This window comes from Pongo pygmaeus, chromosome X (genome assembly GCF_028885625.2).
Source record: "Pongo pygmaeus isolate AG05252 chromosome X, NHGRI_mPonPyg2-v2.0_pri, whole genome shotgun sequence".
Taxonomy (NCBI): Eukaryota; Metazoa; Chordata; class Mammalia; order Primates; family Hominidae; genus Pongo; species Pongo pygmaeus.
The window spans coordinates 135062770-135081302 of NC_072396.2; the positions used below are offsets into that span (position 1 = coordinate 135062770).

The 18533-nt window shown below is 40.6% G+C and overlaps 1 protein-coding gene across 12 annotated transcripts in view; it reads right to left on the bottom strand.

The window, feature by feature from the left end:
• Nucleotides 1-415: 415 nt before the first annotated feature.
• ENOX2 (ecto-NOX disulfide-thiol exchanger 2) overlaps nucleotides 416-18533 on the bottom strand; it is a 278132-nt gene continuing 260014 nt past the window's right edge. For 10 of the 12 annotated variants that reach the window (XM_054472151.2, XM_054472149.2, XM_063660718.1 and 7 more), the window contains 5 exons: nucleotides 13789-13970; nucleotides 11542-11649; nucleotides 8021-8129; nucleotides 4515-4600; nucleotides 416-1960 (listed from right to left, as the gene is read on the bottom strand). In XM_054472151.2, the coding sequence (XP_054328126.1) occupies nucleotides 1829-1960; nucleotides 4515-4600; nucleotides 8021-8129; nucleotides 11542-11649; nucleotides 13789-13970 (617 nt within the window). In that variant the 3' untranslated portion in view covers nucleotides 416-1828. The remainder of the gene's footprint in view (nucleotides 1961-4514; nucleotides 4601-8020; nucleotides 8130-11541; nucleotides 11650-13788; nucleotides 13971-18533) is intronic. The other 2 variants (XM_063660721.1, XM_063660713.1) reach the window with 1 other exon arrangement.

The window sequence follows — 18533 nt, forward strand, 5'->3', positions numbered from 1 at the left end:
AAACCCCACATGCATTAGCTCTTTTTCCTACTGCTCTCCCCTAAAAATTAATTTAATTTATTTAAACAAGAAAAAACTGTAAGTGGAAAGTTTCCCTTGATTTCATAGATATTACTAAAATTAGGTATTCCAAGAGCCCGAGACTGATGAATCAAAGCCTTCCGTAGCATCGATGAGAGATGCATCAGTGAGCAAGCTAGTGTAAAATTAACCCTAGCTTCCTGCTGGTGCCACAGCAGGGTGCTTGAGGGGGAAGTCAGTTTTCAGCATGAATGGGCTGCTGTGGAACCCTGTTTCCAGTTGTCAAGGCAGACTTGGCATCTTTTTCCAACATCCTAGTAACCCAAAGGAAGGAACTGAGATAACTACTAATGGATTACTTAGAGCGTAAGTCATTAAAAACAGGACACAAAACTGAGGTATAAAAAGGAATATTTATCTTTTAAAAATACAACTTTGAACACTACTGGCATCTCATTTACAAAGTATTTTCGTGAAATACTCTCCATTGGCTTTGCTTACTCAGTACATTCTTTTATCTTCAATTGAGACTCAAGGGAGGGTATGCTTGCATTATTATAAATACCACAACCACCACCACACACAATAAAGACCATCTCTGCCTCAGGACATTCGCCCCAAACCTCCATCCTCTCCGTTTCCTTTCCACCAAGTAGAAGTTTCTGAATGGTCCACTCACATGCTGCCATTGCGATTTGCTGATGGGCACTACCGAGGTGTCTCTGGCAATTCGCACTCCAGGTGGAGCTGACCTATTTGTAGAAAGCCTCACAAACCCTAGCTCTTTATTTATTCATTGATTCATTACTATTAATACTTACATCAAGTCTTTGCAAACATTCAGCATGAAGTAAACATAGTATTTACAGCAGTATACGGTTTGCAATTCAACACACTGACAACAGAAGCAAAGGGACCAACAGACTGTAAGAAGGCCAGAGGGGAAAGAATATTAATATAAATCCCTTCTGCCACTGTGTGCGTGCGTGCGTGTGTTTGTGCATGTGTGCCCACACATGAGCGTATTTTAATTCACAGAAAACTGAACATGCCCTCCTTTAAAAGCAGACTATTTACAAGTGATTCTGAAGAGCACGAACACATGCCAGTCATACTGGATACTTGCTTTCTGCAAACACATCTAGATGTACTTTTTACAATTCTGAAACAGATCTTTAATGTGATATGTTAGAGAAAATAACTTTGGAACATTTGTCAACTTTTGGTTCATAGTAATTTTGCAAAAAGCCACAAACCATGCTTTGTTGTTTAAAAGGTGAACCTGGTCAGACACCTTCTAGAAGACACTGATGTGTTCTTTATTTACTGGTCTACTGAGGATTGGAAAGACAATGGCAGTTACACAGAGGACTTAGTGCTGCTCTCATGCCTTTCACCAGTAACAACATTAATGTAAAGAGAAGTTTAGAAATAGAAATCACATACAAATCATCAAAACATTTCAGTTAACAGTGTTTAAAAAAATACCAAAGTCTACAACAGTAGTACAGACACTGAAAACACTCCAAATACTGTTTAGCATCAGGACTTTTGCAATATTTAAAGACAACCAATTGACAGAAAGGGGAGGAAGTTACAGCACTTGCGGTTTGAGGCAATTTCTCTTTAGGGCCTGTAGTTCGAGGTGCTGTCCTAGGATCCTTATTTTAACTCAAAAGATTTTCCAGGAATGAACTGACAAATTCAAAGGAACTTCCACTTGAAAACCATTAAAAATACAAATCACTTTCTAAGCTTGTCCAACACATATTTATCTTCAGGATCCCAAGTTGTGAGGCAAAGAGATTCAGGTCAGCTTCAAGCCCTCGAAGCCACAGAATTTCCATCTCTTTTCCAGGCTGGCTCCAACTCCAGTCATTTCCTGCTTGAAGGTATGCTGGAGTCTACCCATGAGACACTCCACATCGCTGGTGCAGATCTGTGGGACAGAGAGAACATCTCCATTCAAAACCAGTTCTATTTTCCTAATCTTCTTTCCCAGTGTTGCCTACTTTAGAATGCTGATGTGTCTGTGTGTGTGTTGCAGGGGCGTTTAACCTCCTCCTGCTCCTTGCGCATTTGTGTGTGTTGGCAGAGTGGCTTCCAGCCAGCAGTGTTCCTCTGCTGTGACCATCAGATAGGGTCTGCTGAGTTGCTATTGGAAAGAGCTGGGGTCAGTCATGTGGAAAGGCCTGGGTTTGTAAGAAGCTGAATGATGGCTGCTCAGTGCTGGTGATGCTGTGTGCAGGTCCACTGAAGCTGCTGAGCCTTTTGGGAGGGGAGGAAGGTAGAAATGGCTGCCACCAGAGCAGAATCCCTCACAAATGCGTTAGTTCATAATGGAGAAGTAACAGGAATGGGGAAAGCTCTGTGTTCATACTTCTCTGCATTGTCTTTATCTCCCCATTTCTCTCTCTCTCTCTCTCTCTCTCACACACACACACACACACACACACACACACACACACAGACATCCCTCAATATGAAAACAAAAACAAATCTGTGGACTCCTTTAGGACTTGTTTTAGGTGGTCATCTTCACATTAGTAGAGTTAGTAAGTTACCCTCCTCACTATGAGCCTTGGCACCAGGGCTTGGGTAAAGAGCACCAAGGGATCCTGAAAGACACCCAGAGTTGGCGTCACAATGAATATCCCTGAAGCTGGAGGGAGCCCCGATTCTGTTGGTATCACCTCAGGCTCTCTTTGGGAGACCCTGGCACTACTGTGGCAGGAAGTTGCTAAGGGAGAGCTAGGCCTAGGCTAGGAGGGCAGTTATGACTTCTTCCCAGTGCTGGCAGTAGACTGTATCCAGTCAAGTGAATGAAGCACATTCCAGGGTATCATATAGAGTTGAATCCCCATTTCAGAAAACATAGATAATGTGTATAGATATATACATTTAATATAGGTACAGCACACTTGCAGGAAAGGGTCTGAAATATGTGGCGAACTGTTAACAGTAGTTATCCTTGGGCAGTGGGATTGTGGGTGGTAACTTGCACTTTCCCTTTACTAGATTTCTATACTGCTTACATTTTTAAGATAATGTGCATGTATTATTTTTGTAAATTAAAAAATAAGCAGATGGTTTTTACTGACACATAGTTCAATTTCATACCATTGCAATGGACTACTTGGTCCTAGTATTCACATTCCATCCTCCCCTTCACTGCCAAGTGGGCTATTTAATTGCAGAATAGCATCACTTCCCAGAGGGAAATGAGGGGGCAGTGCTAGCTCCAATGAAAGCAAATGCCATTGAAGAGGATGTATCGCCACAGCTGGGATGTGGTTAGAACAATAAGATTCCCAAGTGGGCCACTGTCTTTGTTAAGAGAACATATGCTTAAATGACTTAACATTTTGGACAGCACCTATATTCAATGGCACTTCTCAAAAGGCCCAGATCCTATGAAATAGGCAGTGCAATTTATGGGCACATTTCACTGAATGCTGTTTCTGAAAAAAAAAAAGTATCCTGAGCTGATTCATTCTGAGGAGTCAAGAGTCCCCTCCTGCATCTTAGAGGCACCCTTGATTTCCTAGGGAATTAGCACTTACCCCTGCTCCAGATGCCCTAGGAGTTCCTCCAAAGGATAGCATCCAGAGAAGGAAATGGACCATGAGATAATCTGTGAGCAAATATTCAGTCTGTGTTACAGAGGCTCTCAGCTCATTGCTCCATCTTTTTTTTTTTTTTTGGCCCCTGCCTCCCTTGTTTTGTAATAGACAATAGCAGGGGTGATGGTGGGAGAGGTGGATGGAGTAAGACTTCCCATTTTGAAAATGAACGTTGGCTAATGGCTAAAAACCAGGGACAAAAGTTTGATGGGGCCGGGTACGGTGGCTCATGCCTGTAATCCCAGCACTTTGGGAGGCCGAGGCAGGTGGCTTGCTTGAGTCCAGGAGTTCAAGGCCAGCCTGGGCAACATGGCAAAACCCTGTTTCTATAAAAAATACAAAAATTAGCCAGGCATGGTGGCATGCGTCTGTAGTCCCAGCTACTTAGGAGGCTGAGGTGGGAGGATTACTTGAGCCCAGGAGGTTGAGGCTACAGTGAGCTGTGATCTCACAAATGCACTCCAGCCTGGGCAACAGAGTGAGACCCTGTCTCAAAAAAAAAAGTTTGGTGGGTAAGAAAGCTGATATGGGTTGGTTTGCAGCTTATAGGTAAATTAAGAGAGGAAAAGTCTTCTAAGATATATGTTGGAAAAAGGATGGTCAACTTATTCAAGTTTGCCTGAGACTGCCCTGGTTTTAACATCGAAAATCTCAAGTCCCAGGAAACCCTTCAGTCTCCAGCAAACCAGGACACATGGGTCATCCCACTTGCAAAGGGGAAGCTCTGCACTGAATCACAGTGAGAGAGCAGGTGAGGGAAACTTCCTGAAAGCAGTAACTAATGACCTATTTATGCTTGAGGAGAGTCAGGTCACCTGTTAACAAAGAACCCCACATCCCGTTGCAGCCCCATTTTAGGCCCCCATATACCTTATTATCAAGACGGTGCAAGTAGGAACAGATGTATTCAATGCTTGCTCCAAATGGGTGAACATGAAGGAATGTGGAGATAATCCCTACAGAGACAAGAGCATGGAGGTTATACTTGAGCCTTGTATTTCTCAAGGTTCCACATGACAGTGAATAGCAAGAGCTGACTCATATGTACAACAGAAATATACTGGACACTATTCTAAGTTTACACGTATTTTACTCATTTAATCTTTATAATAATCCCGTGAGGTGTGTATTGTCATACCCAGTTCACAGCTGAGGACACAGATGCACTAAAAGTGTAAGCAACTTGTCCAAGGTCACACAGCTGGTAAGTGGCAGGGCTGGTATTTGAACCCAGACAGTCACATACTGCCTCTTACTGTGCTATATCACATGTAGAAAAGCTGGCATTTGAGGAGCCACTTTAATTACTTGTGATGGCTAAACACTGTCTGATTCAAGGATTTTACAATGAATTTACACCGTGCTGGGCTTTTGCAGTTCCTTCACAGTCTTTAAATTAGACTTTAGCCACTTAGGTGTTAATAATGCCTTGCTGTTGTGGTAAACGTACAAATCATGTACTTTCCTGATTAACTTGTGCCTCTCACAAGAAAGTCTGCTGATTGTATTTGGGTATTATTTTGTGAACAGCTCTGTAAAGAAAAGCCAAACATTTCATTCACAGCTAACTCAAGTGGTCACTAGCATTCCGTGCTTACAGCCTCGAATCTCTTTGTGTAACCGAATTCTTATAGCAGTTTACAGCCTCCAGGAATGCCCCTGATTTCCACTTAGCCTAACTCTGGGGTGGCTGGCAGCTTCACATGCTGCCTTGATTGTTCTGGCCATTAGGTTAATTGTTTAATACTTCTTTCTCTGGAAACAGGTGGAAAATAAATTTTTCAAAAGTATAATATTTCTTTCTTTAATTTTTTTTTTGCGTTCACCTCCTTTCATAAGATCTTAAGTGCATCAAATAGACCCAGAATTGAGTTTGTTGAAAATTGTCAGGAAATAAAAGCAAAATTTGATTTGGTTTCTAAACTACAACTTGTCTGTCCCTTTAAGAGGCTGACAAAGACTAGCACAGGTTTAAATTGTAGTTTGAAGTTCAATCAAAGGGGTAAGTTGGGGAAGGGTTCCAGAAGGAACTGATGGCAGGGCTCAAAATCTGTTCAAAAGGGATGCTATTACTTAGAACATTACTTTATTCTCAAATGACTAGGTGAATTGAATTTCTAAACACTGATTCTGGCTGAGAAACTTAAATTCTGAAGAAGACATTCCATGTTTGAAGAAATTCTAGATGTCCTGGCCAAGAAAGGCTGTCAAATGCCAAGAAATAACTCCAGAGGTTTAAAAACATTAAGCGATTTTGTGGGTTCACACCCAAAAAGCTGATTGAAAAAATAGATTTTCCTTTCTCTCTGCCAGCCCAAGACTACCTTCTTGAAAAAACAAAACAAGAAAGACTTATTTTAAGAATCTTTTTTTCTAGGACTATCCATTCACAGAGGCTTCCTTCTATCCCCAGCATTTCTCTGACAGGTCTCCCTGTTGCCATGCCAATTTGTTAAGAACTTGGAGTTGCAAGATGTTAATAAGTTGTAATAAGTTGTCACTTTTCTTGAAGGTTCAATGGCAGGTCCCCCTGTGCATCTTTATTAACATATCAAAGTGTTAAATCTGAGGATAATATCCATTACCAAAGGAGGCAGAGATATCTTAAAAATATGCAGGAGCCAGTCAGTGTGGAGGGCTTTTGAGACTAGAGTGGGGCTACTGTATAGCTCAGCTTCCTAGATGGCAGCTGGGATTATCTGCTGTGGCCTAAGACCAGTCATTCTTAAATGATTAGCCCCTCTTAAATATTTTAGAGCCTCAATCTGTCACTGTTCTCCAACTGGAATATAAAGTTAGCCAGCATTTGTGAATGGTGCTGTGAAGTGTAATATGTTTTCTACTTACTGAGGGCTTACTATGGGCCAGGCACTATGCTAAGTGATTTAGGTGAGTTATTGTATTTAATACTCACAACTGCCCTTTCGGGTGGGTAATATCATTATGCCCATTTTGCAGATGGAGGAACTGAAGCTCAGAGAAGAAATGGTGGGGTCAAGATGGGAAGCCAGATCTGTCTGATTCTTTAACCATTTGTGCCATCTTGCCTCTCTGAATGAATTTTTACAGAGAGCAATGCTAGCATGGACCTCATCAAAGCCCACTAGTGTCCAACACACCAGTTTCCTGAGTCATCTGCCACTGTGATATAATAAAAAAATAAATATCTGGTCTTTGTCCCTGGTCCCCGGGGCACACAGCTCCTAAAACCTTTGGAATTTCTGGAGTGATAAGAGTTAAGATGAGTGGTAGCTGGGGGCCCCTTATAGCTTTAGAATTGGGGCTGGCCATCAGAAAGACTTAGGCATGATTAGAGAGTTGGAACATCAGGGAGGAGAGAGTGGCTGGAGATTGAGCTAATCACCAATAGCCAGTGATTTCATCAATCATGCCTATATAATGAAGCCTCCATAAGAACTTTGAAATGATGGGGTTCAGAGAGGTTTCTGGTTGGCAAACACATCAAGATGCGCACCCAAAAATGTACAGAAACTCCGCATACCCCTTCCCAGTACCTTGCTCTATACACCTCTTCCATTGTATCCTTTATGCTAAATCAGTAAGAGTAAGCAAGGCACTTTCCTGAGTTCTGTGAGCTATTCTAGCAAATTATCAAACCTGGGGTGGGTATTGTGGAAACCCCTGACTTTGTAGCCAAATCAGACAGAAGTAGAGGAAACTTGGATACCGTATATTTGAGACTGGCATCTATAGAGAGGGCAGTCTTCCAGGACTGAGCCCTTAAACTCATGGAGTCTAATGTTAAACTCTAACTTTGGGTAGTGAGTGTGAGAACGGAATTCAACTGTAGGACACCCACTTGGTATTGAAGAGTTGGAGATGTGGTGTTGGAAAAGACACCATGTATCTGGTGTCGGGAGGTTAAAACAAACAAACAAACAAACAATCCCTTGTCATTTGGCGTCAGAAGTGTTGTAAAAATAGCTTAGCCAGTAACCTGGAAAAACTTGAGAGGCCTATACTTGCTCCAGAGGCTCTCTGGAAAAGCTCTCTGCCAAATACAGTCTGCACTAGCCCCCTGAGTGGACATGAGAGGGCTTATCTATCCTTGCACAGATATTTAAAAAAAATCTACAGTGTGTTTCTCCAGCTGACCCCTCTTAGCTTAGTGCTTGTACTGACATGCTTGACTGCTTGACATGGCAGTGGCTACAAGGAGTGTGAGGGAGCCTGGCAGCTGCTGTTAAATTTGGAAGTTTGTATTTGCTCTTAACCTATCATCTTCAGAACTCTGAGTTCTTGCACTGCCATGCTTCATAAATGCTTGGCATGTGCTTATTAATCTTAGGTAAAGCCCTCCCCTCCTCCATTGTACCCAGGCATTGTACGTGGCATGTGTGCATTAGCTTCCTTACCCACTAGCAGTGCTTCACGTTCAGATTTGATAGGACTGCTGTTCATGGTCTTCTCAAGAGGGTATTCGCTATCCTGGTTTGATGCACACAGCCTAGAAGCACAGCTTTCCTGTGGACATAACATGCTTCTAGGTCAGTTCACTTTATTTGGCAATAGAGTTGGTTTCAATTAACTACACAACAGGTAACTTAACACAGGACCATAAAAACAATACCGTTCAATTTGGATTACTGAATGGGAGAGAAAATAGCATAAATTACAAAAGCATCACAGATATTCCAAAGTTTATTTATAGGGCTCCAAAACACAGAAACATTTAAACATTTACCTTCACCAGTTTTTTTTTCTGCCTTCATCTTGACTTTATACAAGCAATCTGGGCAACTAGACCCAACATTTATGGTATACTAACAAGATGCTAGGCACTGTTAGGTAAGTATTATCTCCATTCTGCAGATGAGGAAAGTGAGGCTCAGGTAAATTGGCTAAGATCACACTGCAAGGAAGTGGAGCCAGGATTTCATCCCAGTGTTAAAAGGACCATTGTTTTTTTAAAAAAGTTTAAGGTCCACACTCTGTTAATGGTAAATCCCATCTCAATGGACAATCTACGTTGGCTACATTGCCAATCCACTGACAGTTAATCAACTGTTGGTTTTTGAACTAAAAATTAGAGCTTACATTCCACTGACAGTTAATCAACTGTTGGTTTTTGACCTAAAAATTAGAGCTTTTATTTACTAGTCTCTCTCTCTCTCTCTCTCTCCGATAAGGACATTATCAGTTAGAATATTCCTGACTTTACAGCAAGAAATGACCATGACAAAAAATAGCATTAGTAATGGCCTTCTTTGTTGTGGAAAGTTCTTCTCTTTAAGAGTGTAGCAGGAAGCGGGGGGGGGGGGGGGGGGGGGGGGTCCTAAGAGAAACTCAGGTGAAATCCATGACCAGCAATCAAAGTGAAAAAACCTCCAGACCTTTCATGGCTCTTTCTTTCTCTCTTTGGGTATGGAGAATATCTTTTCTGTTATTATAAATGTGAAGGCAAAGCTTTCAGAAGAAGGAATAAAAGAAATCACTGCTTCTTTTACTGCTGAAAAGAAAATGCTGCTGAAATGCTCCTTGGGGGGCAGATCATGGCTGACTCAGATGCATTTTCACTTCTTCCTTTCCACAAACCCTTAGAAGGGACAGGATTCCTTCTGTTTTCTTTAAAGATGTCTTCAAAGCTTCCAGGATGCTGTCTCTGAATGAAATGAATGGTCTATGCTGCAAGACATGTTGTTTTGTGAATTTACAGGCTTCCTGGCTGTAGTCAGAGGGGAACCCTTTCTTGATGACCTACTCAATCTTTGGCCTTTAGAATCCAATCCAGGCAGTAACCATTATGCCAAGTTTGATTTAAACTACTAGCTCACTTCTAAGCCACGGGCTTCACATCTGCTTCTGACCCCCTTAAAACATTAAATGATATGGTAAGCCGTTTCTTAAGTGTGAGAGTTTAACAGATTGGGGTTGATTTAAGATGTGAAAATATTCTGGGAAGTTTTAGCCATCTTGAATAGAACTGCAGCCTCACTTAAACCTGACTTCAATTTTATCATAGCTGGCATTTAAAAAATTAGAAGGTACATTGAAAGGATGCTTATCACCTTGAATTTTACTAGCAGATTTAAAGAGCTTAGTTCTTTCTGCACTAAGACAGACATAAGTCATATTGTTATACTGCAAAACACTGACAATAACTCACCCTGTAGCTTACTGTCAAGAAACCCAAACAAAAGCAAATAAAAAAAGAGATCCCTCCTCACCAAAACTTATTGCTTTCCTTTCAACCTGAAATTATTTTTGCAGTCTAATGTGATGGTACTTTGCTTCCTAACCTAATTGTGTCAGGTTGAAATATTTGGTCACAAATCAGCTTCCCAGAGAAGATCAGTTTATAATGAACTGTCATGAATTTCTCTAAAAGAAGCTTTGCTTAAAATAACAAGAAAAAAAGATATTTTGACTCACTGTTTTTTGGATTATCAGGTGGATCTTTTCCCCTGTCCTCATCAGCCAACACTTCATGGTCTATTCAGTTTCCAAATGGGAAACACTTACCCTTAGGCACAATATGGCAAGTTTCTTCTATGCCATTTGACCTCTTACTTCTTTAAATGAAATACTTTACAAAGCAGAAAGCTACTTACACAAAAAAAATGTCCTTAGGTCAAATTGTGATGTCAATCCTGAAGAGTAATTCTAAGCATAATGTCATGAGCATAACCCCATGTCTGTCTACAGTCTTCTGGATACATAATCCATTTTATGCAGGAAGCAAAACAGAGCTATGTGGCAGCTCTGGGACATTTTAGAAGCCCTGATGGCATGAGGAAAGTCCTGATAAGTAGAGCAGCTTTGGCGCTTTTCAATTAAATGCTTGATAAATGAATTTCTCTGGGATTATGCTTGTTTCTTTAATAGTGCCCACGAAACTGGAAAGTGAGTTGGTTTTATGAAGTGGAAGAATTAAAAGCACGTTGCAAATGGCCTCTAGAAGAAAACACTTTCAATCATTTGTTTCAACTACACCAAGGTTGCCAGTTCTTAATGGCACTCTAGGGGAAGGCACTGCGCTGGTAAACACACTCAGGGCCTGTATGCACTGCATCTTCCTGAGCTGAGAACAGAAGATAAAGAGAATATGCTCTTGAGGAACTGTATCACTGTTGATTTCTGACTCTCGGTCCAAGCTCCTAATCTTCTCTTCCTTTAGAGACATCAAAACAAGGAATTTCTGGTCAATGGGCTTCCCTTTTCAGAGGATAACGTCAGCTGAGTATTGATGCATCAAGGAGATTGGAGAGGTTGACTTTACACACCTTGAATAGAATGGGCACCTGATTCATGGTTGTGATACATGATTCTATCCAGATATTAGACTCTCTGGTCCTCATTCGTGGTTCTCATTGCTGAGAGCTCTCAATTGATAAAGTCCCATCTTGGCTTATAGCTTTAGAATACTGTGTCTTATTTTTTTTTTTTTCCCAAGGTTTCCCTCTTCTTGGTATTGGCTATTCCTCTCATCTGCAGCTACTCATTATTACACTAAATTGACTAGCTGCAAAGAAATGCCAATGTGCTAGCTGCACTTGTGTTTCTTCCTTTAATGAAATGCTCAATTAAAGGTAGTTTGTGTCACATGAGTTTTCTATGTTGCTATTTGCTTGACAAGATGAAGCAGGGAAGAGGTATGCACTCTGGTCGGCTCCAAGAGAGAAGACTGAGGAGTTTTAGGGATGAACTGACTTCTTATTCATTGAAAGGTGTACACTCCAGAACCCTTAGAAATGCCAAGGACTCATACCTAAAAGCAAAGCCCTTAGTGTAAGAATTAACCCCGAGAGGGGCTTTTAATTCCCAATTGGTCAAACATTCCCCATTGATTTCTAGGGCATAACTTCCAGGGCATTTTCACTGTCACTGAAAAGTAGGTAAAGGGGCAAGGAAAAAGGTTCACTTAGGGTGCATGTACCTTTTCTTTAAGATTTTCCAACATTTTTTCCACCTGTAACTTGTCATCTTTGAGTTTTTCAAGTTCAGCTTCTTTCTTTTTGTATTCCTCTTGGACTTTGAGTAGATGCTACAAGAAAGACCGAAGACAATCAATTTATGAATTACGGAGCTGCACTTCATTTAAAATCTCTGGCTGAAATTAGATATCAGGTGGGCCTGCCTCACTTTCTTCCAGCACACACGACCATTTTTCCATAAAGAGATTGGGCAAATCAAGATATTTTCACTTTACGTTATTTTGTCTGCCTCTTAAGAAATTTCTTTGAACTTGTTAATATTTTAGAAAGGTCTTGAGAAACTAATTGATCCAGTCACTTAACTTCTTCCCTATTCTGGCCGGGGGTCAGAGTAGGGTGCAGTTAATACTGTATGGGCAATGTTTTGATTGCTGCATAGAAGTAAATGTAATGTTGTAAAGCATTCTTGCAAATAGCCGTTTGCCAAGCCAAGTTCAATTTCTGTGAGGATAGTAGTAAAGAATCCAGATTTTACATATGTTAGTTTCCATATAAGTAGGCAGGAAGCTATATTTAGCATTATTAATAATTTCAACAAAAAATATTTATTGAGTGCCTAATATGTACTAAGCATTGTGCTAAGGGTTTTACATGCAAGGTCTCATTTAAACCTCACAATGACCCTATGTTACTATTATCCCTAAGGCTAGGAGAGGTTAAGTGGCTTCCCTAACACCATTCAGATAGTCAGTGGCAGAGCTGGGATTTAAAATCAGGTTGGGTCAACCCCAGAGTTCATGTCCTTACACGCCTTATTATACTATACATCTTTTGAGATAAGATGTGAGAAATTTTATCATTGTTTACAAGGCATTTTTTTTCAATACAAAATAATCAAAATGAGTGAAATTATTTTTTAAGAGGTAGAGACCTAATTCTCACTGAGGTCTTTGAAGTGATGAAATGAAATAAAGTTTCATGATTTTCGAATTGCATTTAAGTAGCAGAACTATCCTTATGTGAAATGGTTTGAAAACCAAAGAGGGGAAAAACAGCAACAACAAAAATGTTTCCAAAGTCTTGCTTTTCAGAGGCTTGCAAAAGACCACTGGAAGGGCTAAAAAGCATGGTACAATGTACATTGTCAAAGTTCTTTGAAGTGTAGGTGAGGAGGTGCATTTTTTCATAGAAAGATCTCTGATATAATTTACATGTTCTAATTAAACTCCATGGTGACGGTAAAAGGAAGGTGAGCATTACTTCACACATTTTGTTAATAGAAAAGGTGAAATATTAATGTCATATTACTTGTCGTATAGGAAGACAATGGTGGCAGAAAGAATAACATAGGGTTCCTAGTGCCAGAATAGACTGCTGTTCATGATTTGTAATTTCCAACCAGCAATTAGCTTTGCCCTAGATAATTTCAAGGCATACAGTTAAAAACTATTGCACAATTTAAGATGTAAGGACAATGGCTGGTAGTCTAGCATGACAGAAGACAATAGTGGCCTTACTCAGAGGCACTACTCCTTTACTTCAGTGAAAGCAGCTGTTGATATCTTTTAAACTGTAGGATCACTGTGGTGATGGTTACGTAAAACTCCTAGATGTTGAACATCTGCTACACTATGTTGTCTGTGAATGCAATCGCAGTTGGGTGCATTTATTTACTTTGCTTTTTACACTTTGAATTATGCACAGGTAAACTCATTCACATAAGTGACTGTTAATACAAAACAAAATAAAAACAAGTTGGTATTATGTGCTCAAAGCATTGACACTTAAAAACCTACAATGTACCTATTTCTACTGAAATCAAGGGTAGATTCCTGCCATTCCTTTTAAAAGGCTGTATTTCTTGGTATTCTATCAACTAGATACTTGTTCATCAGCACTTTTTCATATCTAAATAATTGAGGTTCTTTGTAAAGACCCTGAGGCCCTGTCTAGATCCCTAAGTACCTTCTGAAGCATAAAGAAAAGATTAGATTATGTTCAGTGTAGTCTAATGTTAAATATTTTTCACTGAATGCTCATTCTTTGAAAGCTGGCAATCCATTGCTATCTCTGTATTAATTGGAATATTTAATTAACCACAACAATAATTCCTTCCTCAGCCATGCCAGATAATATTACATCAAGAAGAATAATAGGTTTGATATCTGATTTGCTTGCAGGGGACCCTTTTATAGGTGAGAAGCTGATGCTATTCTACCCAGAAGCTCAGAAAACCAAAATGCCTTTACCTGTTGCATTCCTTGCAGGGCTTGTTGCAGGAGTTTCAGCTGCTGTTCTTTGTTTGGGTCATCTTCTCTGTGGGCTTTGCCTTGTTCTTGCTTGAGCAGTTCTACTTCATTCCGGTAGGCATCGAGCTGCCAACGGAGGCTGTCATTTTCTTCCTTCAGAGCTTCTGCCTGTGATACTAAGGCTAAACAATCAATATAAAATATGAAACCATATATCCAGATTCATTTGTGGTTCATCTGAATACCACAAAAAGGTTGGTTCTTCCTCTTGATGAAGAACTTTAGGTTTGAGTTGGCCATGTCAGCAAGAGATGGACACAAAAGCACACAGGCCCGTTTTTATAAATGAACTAGGATTCCAACACACAAAAGTTCACATCATGTTCCTCATTCTCCACCTCAAATATAACTAAGATATTTCAAGGTAACATCAATTTCTTTTATTTGAAATGTAGGAAATAACAGCCCTGTAATAATAAAATATAGGACCAATTCTCTTGAACCGACAACTGCCTACACAATAATGTTGCTGACAGATGTTTTTAAAGAATGCAGCATTGAGAAACTTAACCTCAGAATTTCCTGCTGCTCTGTAGCTTTGCATAAAGAGTCAGATTCTAACTTCAGTTACACTCATTTTATTTTTACTGAAAATGTAAGGGGGAGTAATGAAGAATCAAAGTAGTGCCAGAGGTTAGCGGGCTGGAAAGCAAATGCTGAGGGACGTGGTTATGGGAGGCACACAAATATGGGAGCCCGGAAAAAGAAATACAAGGCACAGATGGAGTTGTGTTAGTGAATATGCAATTGCATTTCAAGATTTCTTTCTTTCCTGCTTTCCTTTTTTTTTTTTTCTTTTTTTTTGACAGAATTTCACTCTGTTGCCTAGGCTGGAGTGCAGTGGTGCGATCTTGGCTCACTGAAACCTCTGCCTCCCGGGTTCAAGCAATTCTCCCGCCTCAGCCTCTTGAGTAGCCGGGACTACAGGCGCCCACACCATGCCCGGCTAATTTTTGTATTTTTAGTAGAGACGGGGTTTCGCCATATTGGCCAGGCTGGTCTCGAACTCCTCACCTTGTGATCCGCCTGCCTCAGCCTCCCAAAATGCTGAGATTACAGGCGTGAGCCACCGCGCCTGGCCCAAGATTTCTTAATATGCACGTTTTCATGTACTTCTTTTAAAATAACTGTTAAACAACAATTTGAAACACACACACACACACACACACACACGAATGTAGCATTGACTCATCTCACAGAGGAAAGGTAAATGTAAAAACTAAGACATAAGATTTCCAGTTTCCAGTCTGGCATGTAAGGACCTTTAGAAGCTGCCACTCTGTATTAATAACAAGTAAAAAGCTGAACAATGTGAAAAATCAACAACTCTTCTTATATTTGTTAGAGAAGTGAGGTTACAGGGCAAACAGCTGCCCCCAAAACAAAACTGGAGATACAGACAGGTGAATATAGAGAATCACAATTTACTGGACCAAAGACCCATGAGCAGAAACCTCCATGGGACCCAGTCCTTGGGTAGGAAAACCTGAGGTGTAATTAACAAATTGCTGGAGGCTCAGTGTGGACCAGTCTGTGAAATTAGCTGGGCGTGGTGGTGTGTGCCTGTAATCCCAGCTACTTAGGAGGCTGAGGCAGGAGAATCACTTGAACCTGGGAGGTGGAGGTTGCAGTGAGCTGAGATCACGACACTACACTCCAGCCTGAGTGACAGAGTGAGACTCGGTCTTGGAAAAAACAAACAAACAAACAAAAGAAACTCCAGGAAGACCCAGTCATTGGAGAGCTCCCACACATTCATAAGTTTTACCTCCAGGAGATATACCAGTTCCTTACAGTGAATATCAGAGAAAAATGTCCTCATGTTTCTGGCAGGGGAAGGGGAAAAGGAACAATTTTGAAATTGCAGACCATCCTGGTCTTCTTCACAAGGCCTGCCCTCGGGAAAAACTATTTTACCAGAGCGTCACCTGCTGGGGTTTTAGAAGAACCTAACAGACCTGGGGGAAGATAAATGTCCAACTCCAGCCCCCTCCAGCCATCCTGTCCCACCAAAGGTGTGTGTGTGGGGGGAGGGGGGGGTGCGGGGGTGATGGTGGTGGGAGTGGGATAAAACTGAGAAGCACTGGTGAAGTTCACAGTTCAGGGACACAGGTTCACCAAAAGACTGAGACCTAATCATAGAACTAGAGAATGCTTTCCCTTCCTCCACACCTTACCACACTATTTATTACTAAAGGGCTACTTATGAGAGTTTCTTTCACCTAGTACATCATGTCCAGATTTTAACGAAAAATTACAAGGCATACTAAACAGTAGAAAACACAGTTTTAAGAGATACAGCAAACACCAGAACCAGACTCAGATATGGAAGAGACGCTGGAATTATCAGACTGGGAATTTTTTAAAAAAAACTATGATTAATATGCAATGGTCCTTAAAGAAAAAATTAGACAACATACAAGAACAGATGGATAATAAGAGCATAAAGAAGAAATTCAAAGAAAGAATAAAATTAAATATTAGAGATCAAAAACACTAGTAGAAATGAAGAATGCCTTTGATGGGGTAATTATTAGACTGGACATAACTAAGGAAATAATCCCTGAGCTTGAGGATATGACAATAGAAACTTCCAAAACTGAAAACCTGTCTTAGTCTGTTTTAACTGCTATAACCAAATACCACAAACTGGGTAGCTTATGAACAACAGTAATTTATTTCTCACAATTCTGGAAGCTCAGAGGTCCAAGATCAAGGTGCCAGTATCTTCAGTGTCTAGTGAGGGCCTGTTTCCTAGTTCATAGATTGTGCCTTCTACCTGTGTCCTCACATTAGGAAGGGACAAGCGGCTCTTTGGGGTCTCTTTTTATAAGTGTACTAATCCCATTCATGAGGGCTCTGCCCTTATGACCTAATCACCTCCCAAGGGCCTCACCTCCTAATAGCACATTGCTGATTAAGCTTCAACGTGAATTTTGGGGGATACATACATTCAGACCATAGCAAAAACAAAAAGAGAAAAACAACAGATGCTGGTGAGGTTGTGGAGAAAAAGGAACGCTTTTACGCTGTTGGTGGGAGTGTAAATTACTTCAATGACTGTGGAAGACAGTGTGGTGAATCCTCAAAGACCTAGATCCAGAAATACCATTTGACCCAGCAATCCCATTACTGGGTATACACCCAAAGGAATATAAATCATTCTATTATAAAGACACATGCATGAGTATGTTCACTGCAGCACTATTCACAATAGCAAAGACATGGAATCAACCCAAATGCCCCTCAATGATAGACTGGATAAAGAAAATGTGGTACATATACACCACAGAATACTATGCAGCTATTTAAAGGAATGAGGACATGTCCTCTGCAGGGACATGGATGGAGCTGGAAGTCATTATCCTCAGCAAACTAACGCAAGAACAGAAAACCAAATACTACATGTTCTCACTTATAAGTGGGAGCTGAATCATGAGAACACATGGACACATGGGAGGGAACAACACACACTGGGGCTTGTTGGAGGGTAGGGGCTGGGAGGAGGGAGAGCATCAGGAAAAATAGCTAATGCACACTGGGCTTACTACCTAGGTGATGGGGTGATCTGTGCAGCAAACCACAATGGCACGCATTTAGCTACGTGACAAAACTGCACATCCTGCACATATACCCCTGAACTTTAAATAAAAGTTGAAAATAAAAAAAAATACTGAAAAAAGTACATAACAGAATATCCAAGAACTAACTATAGGACCTCTACAAAAGGTGGAAACATGTGTAATGGGAATACCTGGAAGGAGAAGACAGAAAGAAACAGAAGCAATATTTGAAGCAATAATGACTGAGAATTTCTCCGAAATTAATGTCAGACACCAAACCATAGATCCAGGAAGTTCAGAGAACATGAGACAGGATAAATGCCAAAACCCCCTTCAGCCTATGCATATCATATTCAAACTTAAGAAAATCAAAATAAAGAAAAAAATCTTGAAAGAAACCACAAGGGAAACAAACACCTTACCTATAGAGGAGCACAAATAAACATTATATCTGACTTCTTTTCAGAAATTGTGCAAATAAAAAGTGGAATAAAATATTTACGGAGTTAAGAGAAAAAAAAATCAACAACCTAGAATTCTGCACCCTGTGAAATCTGGATCTACATAAAGAAAAGAAGAGCATCAAAGAACGAAAAAGTGAATGTAAAATAAAAACTTTTGGCTGGGTGCAGTGGCTCATGCCTGTAATCCCAGCACTTTGGGAGGCTGAGGTGGACAGATCATGAGGTCAGGAGTTTGAGACCAGCCTGGCCAACATGGTGAAACCCCGTCTCTACTAAAAATACAAAAATTAGCTGGGTGTTGTAGCGGGTGCCTGTAATCCCAGCTACTCAGGAGGCTGAGGCAGGATAATTGTTTGAATCCAGGAGGTGGAGGTTGCAGTGAGCTGAGATTGTGCCATTGCACTCCATCCTGGGCAACAAGAGTGAAACTCCATCTCAAAAAAAAAAAAAAAAAAAAAGAGAGAATTATGCTAAATCTACTCTTCCTGTGCTTTATAAATGGAACAACAAAGTCTGGGTGACAGCACATCTGTTTACAGCATGGTTTACCAAATATTTTAGGCCCACTGTTGAGACCTACTACTCAGAAAAGAATATTCCTTTCAAAATATTACTGCTGTTGACAATGCACCTAGTCACCCAAGAATACTGATGGAGA